The sequence below is a fragment of the Dipteris shenzhenensis genome, chromosome 16 (assembly GCF_047967505.1).
Source record: "Dipteris shenzhenensis isolate YYH24624 ecotype China chromosome 16, Dip_SZ_1.0, whole genome shotgun sequence".
NCBI lineage: Eukaryota > Viridiplantae > Streptophyta > Polypodiopsida > Gleicheniales > Dipteridaceae > Dipteris > Dipteris shenzhenensis.
Window position 1 is genome coordinate 40,059,649 of NC_141611.1, and position 17,024 is coordinate 40,076,672.

Below are 17,024 nucleotides of genomic sequence, written 5' to 3' on the forward strand. Positions count from 1 at the left end.
GCGTGGGGTGCCACACATGAGGTGAAGGTTGTTATGGGAGTTCTTATGTGGGGACATTGGGGGCAAGGTGGAGGTAGTGTGTATTTGCGCGTGTGAAACATGTAGAGGGGGTGATTTGGCTTGATGGATTTCAGGTCAGAACTCTAGAGGGTTATGTGAGATTCATATAAATGCACAACCAGAAATGTGAATTAAAAAAAAAACCAAGGACATAATCCTTGGAAGGTAGGGGGAATGTGAAAGGGGTGCCACAGGAGTTGAGCCAGTGGGCAATTCAAGGGGGTGAGAGGAAAAGTTGAGTTTTTTTCTTAAGAAAAATATCTACCAAAGAAGAAAAGATGATGAGTTGGCATGTGGCATGGCAGATGAGGGTGGTGACATGAGAGCGAGTGATTGAGGGGGAGGGTGAGCTAGAGGACGAGAGGGATGTGAAATCCATCTGGAGGGCGTTGTGTGTTTACGTACTTGGCGAGACGAACACTCGTTGTGTGTTTACATACCAGATGTCAGCATTAGAAAGTTTTATGAAACTCTAAAATCCTACGAAGCCATGTGGCACATTCTAAGAGTTAGATCAATTGGCCTATTATTAGCTACTTACAATATACTTAGCAACATAGCATTCTAGTTACACACTTGGTGCATGGTGGGCATGCCCAAGGAATCATAGACGGGCAAGGGTGCCAGTGCGCGCCCATGTCCAAACCACGACCCAAGTGCATGATGCACCATGGGCGGGCATCTGACGGGCGGCGGGGGCAGTAGGAAAAAAGCTGAGCTGGAAGGGGGGCTGAGGTGGCAAGGGTGCCAGGTAAGGGGAGGAGGGTGAGCTGGCAAGAGGCCGACGTGGAGGGGGGGGATTGGCCATTAAAAGGGAGCAGGTGAAGTGCTGTTTTTCTTCTTCTCTTTTTCTTTTCTTCGTTTTCTTCTTCGTCTTCATTTTCTTCATCTTCTTCTTCTTCTTCTTCTTCTTATCGACTTTTTCTTCTTGTTTACTGGTTCTTCGTCTTCTCTGCAATTTTCCATCTCCAGATCCACATTTCCTGCTCCTCCTCCTCCTCCCCTGTCATGTCCCCTTCTCGCTTGAATGCATCCCCTCTGCTGTATCGCTCCCGTTCCCCTCGACCCTGACTGTTCCTCCTTCTCTGGATCCGATTCCCCCCCCCCCACCATGCCCCCCCACTTCGAATCCAATGGCTTCCACAAACACCCCCGTCATCCTCACCCCCCTCGCACCCCGAATCCCAAGCACCCTGCCGCCCCTTCTGCTAATGCCTTGCAGGAAATCGGGCTCGATCACAATAGTCGCAGATCTCCCATCCAGATTGTCAACGGGAAATTGAAAGGTAGTACTCCTGATGCATCGTTCAGGACGGCGCAGCTTTCGGGTGACTTATGGGAAAGCAAGGAGAATAGAGCGTCAACGAAGGACTCAAGGGTTACTTGCACTGTAGGGTCTAATGTGGCTGGAATCCTTTATAAGTGGGTGAACTTCGGCAAAGGTTGGAGGTCACGTTGGTTTGTGCTGCAAGATGGAGTTCTGTCCTATTATAAGGTGCATGGTCCGGATAAGATCGTAATAAATCGCGACGGACAAAAAGGATTTAAAGTCATTGGAGACGAGTCGCAGAGGTTTTTGAAAAAGCACAGGAGTATCCATGGCGATGACAATCGGCAGCAAAAAACTTTCGGAGAGTTGCATTTGAAGGTAAGGACAAGAGCGCGAGTTATGATCATAAACAGCTTGAGACAACGGGCGAACATCTTTTCTTTTCAAAGGAAAATAGTTTCATTAAGAAGTGTCGCCGTTTGATCGCTGCTTTGAAATTTGGTTCTCAAATTTGGAGGGCGACAGAATTGAGTTTTAGTTTGGGCTTGCCAGGTTTCTTCTATCCGAAAAAGCAAATCAGACGATAAGAAATTCTACATTTTCACGGGCACAAAGACGTTGCATTTGCGAGCAGACACAAGAGACGATCGTGCTGTCTGGTTAGACTCCCTTCAAGCTGCGAAGGATCTATTTCCAAAGGCCCCCCTAGCCAACGGGCTCAGTTTACCTTTCGAGGAGATAAGTATTTCAACTGAAAAATTAAGATCTCGTCTCTTGGAGGAAGGTATACGTAGTGAAGTCGTGAACGATTGTGAGAACATTATGATTTCCGAGTTCATGGTGCTGGAAGATCAACTAAAAGCCTTGCAACAGAATCATTTTAGCCTGATTGAAAGGCTGAGGCAGCTCGAGGTACCAAAGAAAAATCTTCATTTTTCTTCCACTTCACATCTCTACACTCGCACGTCCCTCCCCCCTCCCCCCCCAACCCTTCTCTCTCTCTCTCTCTCTCTCTCTCTCTCTCTCCCCGCCTCCTTCCTTCCACACCACCGCCCCTCCTTGAGTGAAAATTCTGTTCGTGGAATAAAGGTCTTTCTCATTCCAAAGCATTAAACTAAGCAGTGTGGGCCTGACGAGCATCCTCTAATCATTCATTTTCAGGCAGAGAAAGTGGAATTAGAGACCACTGTTGTTGACGAAAGCCAATATCATGCGAATGAAGGAGACAATGCAAGAGGACAGGGGCAGGAAAAGGACTGTGGTGAGTCGCAACATTCATTTGGTTGGAAATAGGATTTTAATAGAACTAGTGTATTTCCATATCCTATATTGCTATATCAGTTAAGTGGAGCACCGTTTTCCATATTCAAGTACCATGCCACTCCATGCCGGGTAAAACCTTGCCGTGTTTGTCATGTGTTTGTGCTGTCAAGTAAGCTACTCTTGTGTTCACTATCTTTGTAGCAAGTCTACAAATGGTTATGAACACAGCAATAGTAGTAGCTGTAATGGGTGATAATGTCTATGGTCTGTTGTCTTTGTTTTGTGGGCAATTTCTAGATTGAGGTTGGTTTTGCATAGTTCTAAATTGTCTACAAAGTTAACAGCAAACTGAACTGGGGGGGAAAAAACATCGAACCGAATTGAACTTTTACGAGGAAACTGCTTTCTACAAGTCTCAAAGGTGGGAAGGTCTTTAAAGCCTAGACAAGTGCAACTTCAATGGAAGCCCATCGGGCTGACATCTCTGCATGTGCACTCTATCGATTTGTTTGTGTTGACGTACAACTCTAATTTGTATCTATCATAATTGCTTGTTTGAAGCATTCCCATTACTTTGTTGCGATGTTTGCAGAGGGGACTGCCAGCGAGTCCGACGAGGATAATGAGAAACACGACAGTGTAGAACCTGAAACAGATGAGGATGATGACGTATTTTTTGATACAAATGAGGTCCTCTCAGCATCTTATCGCAGACACACCTTGGCAGATTCCTTTGGGGATTTATCTGATTCTGAGGATGCCTTTGATATATGTTCTGCAAACGATGGGAGTGGGCCAGATCCTAGCATGGAGCTCGTTGGTATTGATTATCCTCGTGTGAGGAGAAGGAAGAGGCTACCGGAACCAAAGGAGAAGGAAAAAGGGGTGAGCCTGTGGTCGTTGATCAAAGACAACATTGGCAAGGATCTTACAAGAGTATGCCTTCCAGTATATTTCAATGAGCCGATTTCTTCATTGCAAAAATGCTTTGAAGATCTTGAATATTCATACCTTCTTGATCGAGCTTATGAGTGGGGAAAACGGGTATGCTTTTCTTTTCATCTTAACTTCCTGTCTTCTTTTTGTTATGGAGCTTTGGCTGTGGCTTAGCAGATTTGATAAAAGGAGGTTGTACTTGAAACATTATTTTGAATGCATTTTCTGGAGAAATCATGTGAGATATGTTAAGAGGTTGGTACTACAGGTGCCCCTGGATGCATATGAGCAGGATGTGGATTTTGCTTGTGCTGTCTTGATTTGTGCATTCTTGTGCGGTCCACAAGTTTGTTGTTTGCATAGATAGAAATCCTATTGGGAGGTCTGAAAAGTAAAATCTGTCAAGTTGTGTACTGCATGGAGGTTGCAGTCCCTATGGTTGATTGCTTGAAGTTTGATGCATTTGAGTATGTGACCTTTTTTGAAACGAAAGATATTACGGAATGTTAATGCTTGCTTACATATGAGTGTAAGCGTAGCTTTATATAGTTTCCTACTTTTGTGGACTTGTTTTAAAGCCACTATCCTTTGTGTTCTTAACCTTTTCCATCTTCTTTCCCTTTTGTGCTCTTAATTTTTTCCTTCTTCTCTTCCTCTTTTCTTACCTCGTTTTGTAAAATGAAGGTTTATATGACCTCTTTTGTTTTGTATATTTCAGGGGAACTCTCTCATGAGGTTACTGAATATTGCAGCATTTGCAGTGTCTGGTTACTCTTCAACGGAAGATCGAAATTGTAAACCTTTCAATCCACTGCTGGGTGAGACTTATGAGGCAGATTTTGCTGATAGGGGCCTACGCTTCTTCTCTGAGAAGGTGCAGTTTTTACCTTTACTTACTAATGGTAGGGACATTGTGTACAAATGCAGAAATGCAGAAATGCAGATATGGGCCTATGCTTCTTCTCTGAGAAGGTGCGGAATTAATAGAGGGCTTTGAGGTCTGCTGTCACGGGGTCGTGAAATTCTAAGTACTTTAATGTACTACAAGATCGTGACAACTTTGGTTTTAAAAGTCCAAGCGTGGGCTTAATAATGTGTAACTAAACGTGGCATGGTGCCTAGCACATAAGCGTAATTAATCCTTAGGCCCAAAGGTATTCCAAGGAATTAAAAGAGTGGTTGTTGGGAAATGATGACGTGGCATTTTTAATAGGCCCCCTAGAGGGCCATGTACCTTCAGTGGCCTCCCTAGAGTTCCAGGTGGCTCTAGTGCCTTCTACATGCTTCTTTGTCATTCCTGGACCTTCCTAGACTTCTAAACTTCACATGTGTGGTTTTCTCTCTCATCTTCTCCCTTTGTTGAGGTTTTGGACTGGTTTTTCAGCCTCCTTCAGTTGAATTTCGTTTTTTTCATAACTCCTTACCTATTTGGATTCCTCGACTTTCGTTTGGCTCGATGGCTTCCCCTCTGCCTCCCCTTCGCAGTGATATGCTTTTTCCTCCGTGCGTTTGGTAGAACGGGCAGAGCTGAGCACTTCTTTTACTGGTCGGATTTGCGAAAGTGGCTTTTTTTGGACCGTTTTGCTTCTACAGCCTCCTGGGCCTCTCCTCTTGCAAAGCTATAGCTTTCTGTTGAATTTCGAGTGGTTCCCACGCATTGGTTGATTGGTTTTTCTCAGTTTTGGAGAACTTTCCGGCGATGAAACTTCTCAAAAACCTTCTCAATGCATTCCTCTCTGAAGCACGCTTCATTTGAGCCCAAGAACTCTCACTTCTTCGCGACAAAGGTGCTTCTTTTCGCATTTTTCAGTGGAATTCTTGCTGGTTGGCTCTTGTAAATGCTCTTTCTTTATGCCTTTGCACTCCTCTTTGGCTGAGAATGCAATTGGGCATTGGCTACTATGTCCTCTTGGTAATCGAGGACTTGGTTCGAGTTTTTAGGGCTTGGTGAGTTGTGATTTTGTCGCTGCAAAACCAGTTCAGGAAGTCTCTACTCTTTTTGCTTTAGATAGAGAAAGAACTGCTTTTATTTCAGATTTTCAGGATTGTTTCTCAGATGCACTTCCTCAAGAATTACCTCCCAAGAGGTCCAAGGATCATCAAATTGATATAATTTTAGGAAGCTCACCGCCTAATTCGTGTCAGTAAGGCACAACAGGAAGAGATAATGTCACAAGTGAAGGAACTCTTGGAAAAGAAATTAATACAGCCGAGTAATTCTCCTTACTGTTCCCTTGTGTTGCTTGTGCAAAAGAAGGATGGCAGTTGGAGAATGTGTATTGATTATAGGGCTTTGAATAAAGTCACAATTAAGAACCATTTTCCAATTCCATGCATTGATGATATATTGGATCGGTTGGAATGTTTCTTAATGTTCAGTCGTATTGACCTTAAAAGTGGATACCATCAGATAAGGATACGGCCTGAAGATGTCTACAAGATTGCCTTCCGCACTTCATTTGGCTTATATGAGTCCTTGTGATGCCTTTTGGTTTGACTAATGCACCTGCCACTTTCAATAGAATGATGGATATAATTTATAGAGCACACAGAAAGTTTGTGGACACTTTCTTCGATGACATCATTGTGTTCTCTAAAAATGAGTAGGAGCACAGGAAACACCTCACTATTGTGTTTCAAGAGTTGAAAAGACACAAGTTGTTAATAAACACCAAGAAAAGTGAGTTCTTTATGCATGAGATTCATTTTCTCGGTCATATATTGTCAAAGGATGGAGTCAAGATGGATCTTGCAAAAGTTGAGGCCATAAGGAGTTGGCTAATTTTGAAAAATCTGCATGAAGTCAAAAGATTCCTTGGGTTGTGTTCATACTATCGGAGGTCTATAAAGTACTTTGCAGAAATTGCTTCTCCCTTGCATGCTTTACAGAAGAAAGTTGTACCGTTTCGGTAGGGACCAAAGGAAAATGCAGCTTTTGAAGAGCTGAAGCAAAAGTTGTGTTCTGAACCCGTTATCTTGCCAGATCTTACAAAACCCTTCGCTGTAACTTGTGATGCATGTGGGAACAGCATAGGAGGCACTTTGACACAGGATGGCAGAGTGGTTGCATATGAGAGTAGAGTTCTCAAAGATGCTGAATTGTACTTGCAGACATACGAGAAGGAAATGTTAGCAGTGATACATGCTTTGACTACATGGAAACATTACCTTCTTGGAGCTGATTTTTATGTGCAGACAGATCATCAGTCACTTAGATATTTTCTCACGCAGAGAAAATTATCTGAAAAGCACATGAGATGGGCTAACTTCCTCTCAATGTTTCATTTTCAAATTGTACATGTGCCGGGTAACAAAAATGTCGTGGTTGATGCACTTTTCAAGAAACCACAGTCTGAAGCAGTCTCCAAGAAATCTAGTGTTTCAGCAGTGAGCATTGCTTACAACAATATGTTAGATGTGATGAAAGATCAGTATGTTAATGATGTTGATTTTTCAACTATTTATGATCAGCTTTTTGATGGTCAAAGGAAAATGCAGTTTTTGAAGAGCTGAAGCAAAAGTTGTGTTCTGAACCCGTTATCTTGCCAGATCTTACAAAACCCTTCGCTGTAACTTGTGATGCATGTGGGAACAGCATAGGAGGCACTTTGACACATGATGGCAGAGTGGTTGCATATGAGAGTAGAGTTCTCAAAGATACTGAATTGTACTTGCAGACATACGAGAAGGAAATGTTAGCAGTGATACATGCTTTGACTACATGGAAACATTACCTTCTTGGAGCTGATTTTTATGTGCAGACAGATCATCAGTCACTTAGATATTTTCACGCAGAGAAAATTATCTGAAAAGCACATGAGATGGGCTAACTTCCTCTCAATGTTTCATTTTTAAATTGTACATGTGCCGGGTAACAAAAATGTCGTGGTTGATGCACTTTTCAAGAAACCACAGTCTGAAGCAGTCTCCAAGAAACCTAGTGTTTCAGCAGTGAGCATTGCTTACAACAATGTGTTAGATGTGATGAAAGATCAGTATGTTAATGATGTTGATTTTTCAACTATTTATGATCAGCTTTTTGATGGTCAACGGCATGATCACTATATGTTGAAAGAGGGTTTCATTTTGATGCATGGACAACTCTGTGTCACTGATCAGATGCGACAGAAAGTCATAATGGAAAGTCATGCTCCTCCATATGCAGGACATAGGGGAATTACAGCAGTGGAGCAATACTTTTATTGGCCATCTTTGAGGAAAGATGTGGAAGAATATGTGAGAACATGCATGGTTTGTCAGAAAGTAAAGTTTGATAGGCAGAAGGCACCTGGGTTGTTACACCCTTTGCCAATTCTGGATAGACCATGGCAAAGCATAGCTATGGATTTTGTGTTTGATATTCCATGTACTCCTATTGGACATGATGGATGGTGGACAATAATTTGCAGGTTTAGCAAACAAGCCCACTTTGTGCCAGTAAGAAAGAAAATTACAGTAGATCAAATGGCCAAATTGTTTTTGCAGCATGTCTTCAAGTATCATGGGATGCCTGGATCAATAATTAGTGATAGAGATCGAGGATGACCAGCCTCTTTTGGAGAGGGCTGTTTGAAAGTATGGAGACTACGCTGAAATTTTTGTCATCTTTTCACCCTCAGTCTGATGGACAATCGGAGCAGGAAAACTCTGTCATCTTGGATATGTTTAAATGCTATGTCTCAGACCACAAAAGCAAATGGGAGCATTATTTGCCTTTGCTGAAATATGCTTATAATAATACGGTGCACACATCCACGGGTAAAGCACCCGTTTCATCCGAGATACTGAGCTGACAGTATTTCTGCTGTGAGACTTCATGATATTGATGCATCTTGACTATTGATCGCGGAGGATCACATAGATTTTGAGCAGTGTATATGGATGGATGCATGTCTCTCCTAGCCATATTTTCACTATCTTTGTATACTATAGTTGCGGCTTTCTTGTATACTCTTTCATGGTATATTTCATGCTCGCTCTTATGTTTTGGGGCAGCAAACTGTGGTTTGCTGTTTCAAGAGAGGGGTATGTCAAGAGGGCGTGAAATTCTAAGTACTTTAATGTACTACAAGATCGTGACAACTTTGGTTTTAAAAGTCTAAGCGTGGGCTTAATAATGTGTAATTAAATGCGGCATGATGCCTAGCACATAAGCGTAATTAATCCCTAGGCCCAAAGGCATTTTAAGGAATTAAAAAAGTGGTTGTGAGGAAATGATCATGTGGCATTTTTAATGGGCTCCCTAGAGGACCATGTACCTTCAGTGGCCCCCTTAGAGTTCCAGATGGGTCTAGTACCTTCTACATGCTCCTTTGCCATTCCTGGACCTTCCTAGATCTTCTAAACTTCACATGTGTGGTTTTCTCTCTCATCTTCTCCCTTTGTTGAGATTTTGGACTGGTTTTTCAGGCTCCTTCGGTTGAATTCCGTTTTTTTTTCACAACTCCTTACCCGTTTGGATTCCTCGACTTTTGTTTGGCTCGATGGCTTCCCCTCTGCCTCCCCTTCATAGTGATATGCTTTTCCCTAGGTGCGTTTGGTAGAACGGGCAGAGCTGAGCACTTCTTTTGCTGGTCAAATTTGCAAAAGTGGCTTTTTTGGGACCTTTTTGCTTCTACAGTCTCCTGGGCCTCTCCTCTTGCAAAGCTATAGCTTTCTGTTGAATTTCGAGTGGTCCCACACGTTGGTTGATTGGTTTTTCTCAGTTTTGGAGGACTTTCCGGCGATGAAACTTCTCCAAAACCTTCTCAATGCATTCCTCTTTGAAGCAGGCTTCTTTTGAGCCCAAGAACTCCCACTTCTTCGCTACAGAAGTGCTTCTTTTTGCATTTTTCAGTGGAATTCTTGCTGGTCGGCTCTTGTAAATGCTCTTTCTTCATGCCTTTGCACTCCTCTTTGGCTGAGAATGGAATTGGGTATTGGCTACTATGTCCTCTTGGTGATTGAGGACTTGGTTCGAGTTTTTAGGGCTTGGTGAGTTGTGATTTTGCTGCTGCAATTTCTTTTTGCCATAAGCTATTGGTTGGCCTCGTGTGCCGTCTCTTTCTTGGTTCATAGGGGCCCAGGCAGTGCTACACGATTCATTCTTTGGCTGGGTACTTTGCTGATTTTATTTTGGAGCTTTGAAAAGCTTTGTGAATGCCATTTGGAAACCACTCAAAGAGAGTGCAGCTGGGGTGTGGTGTGATTGCATCTGGACAGCCAATGGAATTGCACTTGGAAAAGAGAATGCCTTTGGATTGAGCCTATGGGTTAAGTGCACTTATGTGATGGTGTTCTATGCTTGAAAGCCTTGTGAAGGCTCAATGAATTGGGGCTGCGTGCTCATTTGCAAGGAAGGTCTCCCAGATGCAACTTGTCTGTGAAATATAAAGAAATACCGAAAGAGGCGCCACGGTGTTTGGGGCCAATCGGGTGCACTTGTCTATGTTTGTTGAGTAGGTGCATTCTAGCTTCCATCCCTTTTTTAGTGGTTTTGTTTGTGAACAAATGGGTAAATGCCAAATGGTGATCATGCCAGATGGGTAAATGCCAAATGATTAATGGTTGTGATATATGCTTTGTTTGTGAACAAATGGGTAAATGTCAAATGATTAATGGTTGTGATATATGCTTTGTGAGCTGTAAATAAGTGCTGAAGTGAATAAAGGTTTAGTTCCACTGCCCTTTGAGTGATTAGAGGCTCGTTTCATCTTGCCATATAGACACACCATAAACATTGAAGCATGTATAAATCACACACAAATTTACATGTGTACATACGTACATATACACATGTAAACATAACTAAGATATATACTAATACATCATGTGAATATGATCAAATGTTTACATCCTGTGTATGTATATTTATAATATTTAAGCTATAACTTTGAGTATGAACTTGTCAATGTGGTTACCCTATCCCACGGGATTGTGTACAAATGCAAGACAAAATGCAAATGTGCTTGCTGGGACATTTCACCGTTCTGCAGTCATAGTATCCTGTTGGGCCGAGAAGGGCATAGCTGTGCTGGCGTGTGGAACCTTAGAACCCGACGGCCTTTTTGCCCTTGGGAATCCTCAAAGGGTGTGCATCGGTGTGAGAGTAGTGCACATGGGACACACTAGTCATCTAGAGTCCAGGTGCCACTATGTGCGAGTAAGGACTGTTGCCTCACCTTTAGTCCTCCTGTCAAGCCTTTTATTTGCATATATATGAGCAATGAAGGCCTCTACCTCCAACATCCTTCCCGTGGTTGAATCCTAAATCAACATGCTATATGCCACATCAGTGACCTTCTAGATTGATTGCATGTCCAATATATTGGGGTACCATCACATTCTCTGGATTTAGTTGATTTGTGGTGCTCTAGTTGATCACTAGTAGAGAATTGGAGTGATGTAATGCAGCATTGTCCTCGGTCTTGGGTGATAGAAGGGCTTTGCCTATAAAGTAGGGGGATAACTGTAGTCTTAACATCATTTGGGGACTAGATGGCAGGTATGGGTTGTCTTGGGTTTGTGGGAGTCTTCTTGGCCATGAAATAGGTAATTGATAAGTCTATTTCCCATCAAGGGGCATTGATGGGGTTTGCATGTGTTAACTTAGTCTCAATATCACCGTTAAGCCTGCTGGCCCTCTGACCATGTGCTGCAATTGAATTGTGAGCCTCCATGTGTAGGCAGAATCATTGACCCTTGATCTTCTAGTACAGGAGGCACAAGTAGTTAAGTGTAGCTCTGATTCAGTCTTTTCCAGCTGGCATAAGATCTCCCATGGTATGCCAATGTATTGTACTTGATGAGTGGCTGGTAATGCTAAATTGGAGATTGCAAAGCTGACCTGGTTGTCAGCATTTGGGCATCAAATACGGCACATAGCTCGGAGCTATGCAATGTGCACACATAAAGAAGTAACCTGATAGATCTGCGTGCGTGTGTGACGGGCTTATGCACACATTTATGCTGTGTTTGCGCATGCATGTGCATTCAAAACCTACCTATAATCCAAGAAATCCTTAAAGTAAGATTTCAAGAGTCTTGCTCATTGCTCTAGGTCTTCAATAGGTACCATCCAAGATCTTGCGGCAGTGTCAAGGGTTTATTTCCTCCATTTTCTAAGGGAATGGAATTGCACATTTCAAAAGTCTCATCTCCTGGATACCCTGCCATATTAAGGTGCAAACTTACTGAAATATGGTTGTGTTGCTCAGAAGATAGCTCTTTTCTCTAGTTTGGATTCGTGCGTCGCTCTTTGGGTCTTTCTTTTCTTTAAGATTCATGCTTTGAAGTTGTGAATTGTAACGTTTTATGGTATAAAATTGATCCTGGGGTGTTTCCACAGGTCAGTCACCACCCTATGATTGTTGCTTGCCACTGTGAAGGCAAAGGCTGGAAGTTTTGGGGAGACAGCACAGTAAAAAGTAAATTTTGGGGCCGCTCAATCCAATTGGATCCTGTTGGCATTCTTACCCTGGAGTTCGAGGATGGAGAAATTTTCCAATGGAGCAAGGTTTACTACTGCATATGCTACTTGTAGCTAAGTCTGCACATTGAAAGATACTTCTTTTGGATCAAGACTGACTCTTGTATGGTTTGTATGTTGTTGATTATTTTCTGTACTGTATGTGTTGATGTATAGTTCATATTCTTGGCAGGTTACTACATCAATCTATAATCTTATTCTGGGCAAGCTTTACTGTGATCATTATGGAACTATGCGAATTCAGGGGAATCGGGAACTTTCTTGTAAATTGAAATTCAAAGAGCAGTCTATCATTGATCGTAATCCGCATCAGGTATTTATGAAAGTATTCAGGGAGATTCAGTCGCTGCTGAAATTGACGCAACAGTTTGTCATTTTGCAGTATCTCATATACTGCTGTTTATTCTTTCTGCTTGCAGGTTCAAGGCTTTGTACATGACAAGAGTGGGAAAAAGTTAGCGTGCCTATTAGGAAAATGGGATGAAAGTATGTACTTTGTGAATGGGGATTTGGCTTCAAAACCCAAAGGCTATGATCCCATGTCAGAGGCTATTTTGTTGTGGAAGCGTAACAAGGCAGCAAAATATCCTACAAGATATAATCTGACGTCATTTGCAATAGCACTGAATGAGCTCACGCCTGGACTCAAGGTACTGAAATATTGCAGTTTTGGTGTGCGTATTGGAGGTTTTCTAACTTATGTGAGTCAGATCTAGATTGTATTAGCTTGTTGCTTTGTTGATTGCTTCAGGCAGTCATCTGGCTTAAGACTATAGGTATTCATCAAGTGATTTTTATAGCAGTGATTGTCTTTCCTGCTCTTCATACCCATGATGGTGAATATCTTGTCTTTTCAGGAGAAATTGCCACCAACAGATTCCCGGTTAAGACCAGATCAAAGACATTTGGAAAATGGTGAATATGAGGATGCTTTTGCTGAGAAGTTACGATTGGAACAAAAACAACGAATGGTGAGCATCATGTGGGGATTTTCTGTTTGGGAAACACTATTTGATGCCTCCAATTATGGTTTAACGAGGATTTTCAATGATATTGCTCATCATGTACGGCATTGGTGCATGTGTACGCACGTTTTTGTTTTTGGGAGAGGATGTAATAAAATGGCTATTTTATCTCGTCCATGGTAGACATACACCTTGCTCTTGACTTACTCCTGAAATCTTGATCCAAGTATAGTCGATGATGCATTTCCCCAATTTGCTCCCTTAAAGTTTTTGTTACCGAGCACACACAGCCTGATTACAGTACATGTTAACACATGATTGTGGTTGAGTAAGGTTGTAAGGGCAAATAGCTTTGCTCTCGAGTGTGAGCCTTTGTATTATCAAGCACACAGGCATGTATGACAATGTTTCTTAATACATTTTGGTGGTTGAGGGACTGCATTTGAATAGCTTTGCAAGTGTGTCTTGTGGTGGGTGAGTGTGCCATTTGACTTGTGAAGAATGATGGAGACATAGTTGTGCTAGTGGGTATAAATATTTCTGATATTGAATTGCACATATATCTACGTGTGTGTGTGTGTGTGTGTGTGTGAATTGCCCTGTCACCTGTGACTTCCTACTATTTCTTGAGCAGCGCCTCCAAGCCTGCTTTCCCACTGCTTGCTTTGGCAAGCTTTTTTGGATCTTTGGCATTTACCCACGGAGAGCGGAATTTGATCTATTTTTCACATGGGTTCGATATTGGGCACTTTGGACTTTGTGGAGAGGCGGGAACCACTGAGTCTCTCGAGAGTCTACTTCTTCCATGTTCTACTATTTTCGGATGTCACTTAGGAAATCCTTTTATGATTGCTTGTCTGCTCGTCAGATAGATTACCTGTCTACTTGTCTTATAATGAAATTTTCTGAGCTTGTATTTGCTGATCTCAACTTTGGGGACAGCTTCTTATAATATAAATATACATGGATTTAAAGAGTGTGTGTGTATAGAAATAATGAAAGAGTTTATTAGAGTCTTTGAAAGACCAAAGGGTCCATGAAACTGAAAAAACCAGATACAATGAGGATACCTGAGTTTGGGAATGTTCCTGGATTCATCTAGGTATATACTTGAAGGGGTGGGTCCACTAAGTGGGCACACCCAAGACTAATACTAATTTGTAAAACCCATGAAAATTAGATATACATTGTGATGTCATTGTTTTTGTGTGTGTGTATGGGGGGGGCATATCTATCATATCAGATCAATAAGCAGGAAAAAACCGGTGTAGAGCCCAATACTGGGAGGAGGGAAGCATAAGGCTGAAAAAACTGGCTGGATGATCTATAGATGTAGCAATAGAGATGGAGAGATATAGATTTGTCTATCTATCTAGCTATCCACCTATCGATCTAGACAGGTAGATGATAGATGGAGATCTCTCTCTCTTTCTCTCTCTCTCTCTCTCTCTCTACACACACTTTTTTGTGAGATAGTGGTTCTTTGCTTGAGCTGCGTTGGAGAGAGTGCCTCAGATATTCATATCTTCTTGCCCTTCAACTTGTGTGTTTGTCGAAGAATCTTGGTCCTGGCTGCCTTGTCACTGAGAAAGATTTGTATCTGTGTTCCCTTTGGCTCAATACTCAAGATAGCATGTGAATCCCATTCCACTTGTGGTATCTGTTAAGCCAGGCAATCTCCAAACACAGAAGCTAGGGCCAAACAAGTGGCCAGAAAGGCCAGGGCCAAACAAATGGCCAGAAAGGCCAAAAATGGCCGACCATTACTGGCCGACCAGAATTGGCCGACCAGAACTGGCCGACCTGGAATTGGCCGACCAGCTGGCCGACCTCATGGGTCAGGCCTATAAAAGGCAGCAGCCCCCTGGCTGCCACATCACTTTTGGAACAGGCTGCTGCACACCTGCGCTCCAGCATCTCTGCCTCCTCTACCTCCGCTCCTGCATCCTCTCCAGCATCTCTGCCTCCTCTGCCTCCACTTCAGCATCTCCTCTGCCTCTGCTCCAGCAACTTCTCTGCCTCCTCTGCTTCCGCTCCATCATCCTCTCCTGCAGCTGCTCCAGATCAGCATCGACTTACTCCTCTATTGTTGCTGCCCTTCTTTGCAGATCTGCAGCAAACCTTTGCTCTTCTGGCAATAGGTTGCTGACCCAGATCTGGTTCAGTTCCAGCTTGTGGAGCTAGTGCAGAGCCCACTTTAGTTGATTGCTCTGGAGGACTGCCGTTTGCTCCCTCCACAGTTTCTTTCGTAGATATCTCTTCTCTTGTATTGAGTTCCTTTGGTGATATATTTCTTCTTCAGCTATCTTTTGTCTTCAGTGTTGTCTTATATCTCCAAGAACTTTCTTTATATGGTATCAGAGCAAGGTGTGCTTGCCGACACCTGAGCCTTGACCTGGAAAGCTTGGAAGATAGATCATCAACTGAAGATGTCTTCTCCTTCTTCCCCGAAGCGATCTCAGCACGAATCGACCTCTATTCAACCACCACCCTCGTCATATGTCGAGAGGGATCGAAGGTGATGAATACCTCTCCAAACTCTTTAAAGAATTTGCTGAATTTCAGAAATGGAAGGAACTTGAAGCAGGTACCAACACACCCCGAGCTGCTTCTTCTCCACGGCTTTCTCCGATACGTCAACAAGGACCTCTATTCAACTCGGAAGAAGCGGAGCAACATTTCAAGTTCGGTGCCAACGAAGAATAAGTATACCCTGACGAAAGAGGACAGGCCGGCATGAGGACAATGGGTTATTCGACAATGCCTATCCCACAAGAATCAGTGCAAGGTATGTTGCCCTATCCCCTTGGTGCAAATCCGTCTGTTATGCAAGGCATAGGAACGAGTAATCACGAGGACACAGATCTATACATGCATGTGAACACTCGTAGACGAGAAAGGAGAAATTCGTTAGGCAATGAGTTTGCTTTCGGTTCTCATTCTTCCTTTCCTCCCATCCCTCTCATATCTTCTGTTGCCATCTTCACTCTAGTGGCTTCTTATCCTCCATCTTCTCCCATGCCACTGGGCTCCTATAGCCTTTTTTCCTCTATCTCTCCCGCTGTCCCTTTTTTCCCTTTTTTCCCTCTCATGTCGTATCTCGCCTCCCATGTTTATTCCTCCCCCTCAGGGCCTTCTCCGAATCCTTTTGTTCCTCCGGTGGTGCCGCCTCTCCCACCTTCTCACTCCGCTCCTGTCTTGAGTCCTCTCATGCATCCACCGGTTGCTTCTCCCTATCATTTACTTTCTTCCTCTCACCCGGGCTCTGCAACAGCCAAACATGCTTTTACTGATGTGACTCGTTTTAATGGTTCTAATTATACCACTTGGTCAAATCTCATGCGCCATGTGCTTGATTCTCAAGACTTATGGGAACTCGTTCAAGGTACTGCACCGCAACCTGATCCTCATGTTTATCCTTATGAGGTAGTTCGCTCGTGGCGGCATCGTAATGCCACTGCCATTGTCGAAATCATGCGAGGGCTTTTGCCTGAATTTCACTCTCAATTGCGGCATTTTGACCTTGCCTCTGAGCGATGGGCACATCTCACTGACCGCTATGCGGCCCGAGATCGTACTCGTCGCATCAATCTTGACCACGATCTCCAACAATTCCAGATCACTGCTGATGATGATCTCAAGGTTAAGCTGGCAGACTACCCGCGGTTAATTGCTGAATTTGCCACAACTGGTTCTCCTAAATCCGAGGATGATCAAGTTACTTTCTTTTTGAACAAACTCCCGCCTAAGTACTTTAGTTTTATGCAGCAAATCATTTCTCAACCCTCCCTTCCTACCTTTTATGAGTTCGAATGTCAACTCTTGCGTTATGCTCGTCTCTACTCTCAGGTTCACCAAAAACATAGTGTTCCCGCTTCAAAGGGGGCTCTTCTCTTCGGGATTCAAAAAGATCAACTCAGCTCCGGGAAGCCCTCTCCCACTCCTGACTCTAATAATTCCTCTGGTATTAAACCCGCCTAGCACAACCTTCCCAAAAAGAACTGGTTTTGTCAGCATTGCCAGAAAGTTGGGCATGTTGATGACGAATATTGCTCCAAAGCCA

General features: G+C 43.1%; 1 protein-coding gene across 2 annotated transcripts in view; it reads left to right on the forward strand.

The window, feature by feature from the left end:
* Window positions 1-898: 898 nt before the first annotated feature.
* Window positions 899-17,024, forward strand: part of LOC147892945 (oxysterol-binding protein-related protein 1A-like) — a 29,625-nt gene continuing 13,499 nt past the window's right edge. For both annotated transcript variants that reach the window (XM_087387014.1, XM_087387013.1), the window contains exons 1-9: window positions 899-1,708; window positions 1,883-2,242; window positions 2,492-2,591; window positions 3,186-3,637; window positions 4,248-4,403; window positions 11,856-12,023; window positions 12,169-12,309; window positions 12,416-12,646; window positions 12,854-12,967. In XM_087387014.1, the coding sequence (XP_087243140.1) occupies window positions 1,088-1,708; window positions 1,883-2,242; window positions 2,492-2,591; window positions 3,186-3,637; window positions 4,248-4,403; window positions 11,856-12,023; window positions 12,169-12,309; window positions 12,416-12,646; window positions 12,854-12,967 (2,343 nt within the window). In that variant the 5' untranslated portion in view covers window positions 899-1,087. The remainder of the gene's footprint in view (window positions 1,709-1,882; window positions 2,243-2,491; window positions 2,592-3,185; window positions 3,638-4,247; window positions 4,404-11,855; window positions 12,024-12,168; window positions 12,310-12,415; window positions 12,647-12,853; window positions 12,968-17,024) is intronic.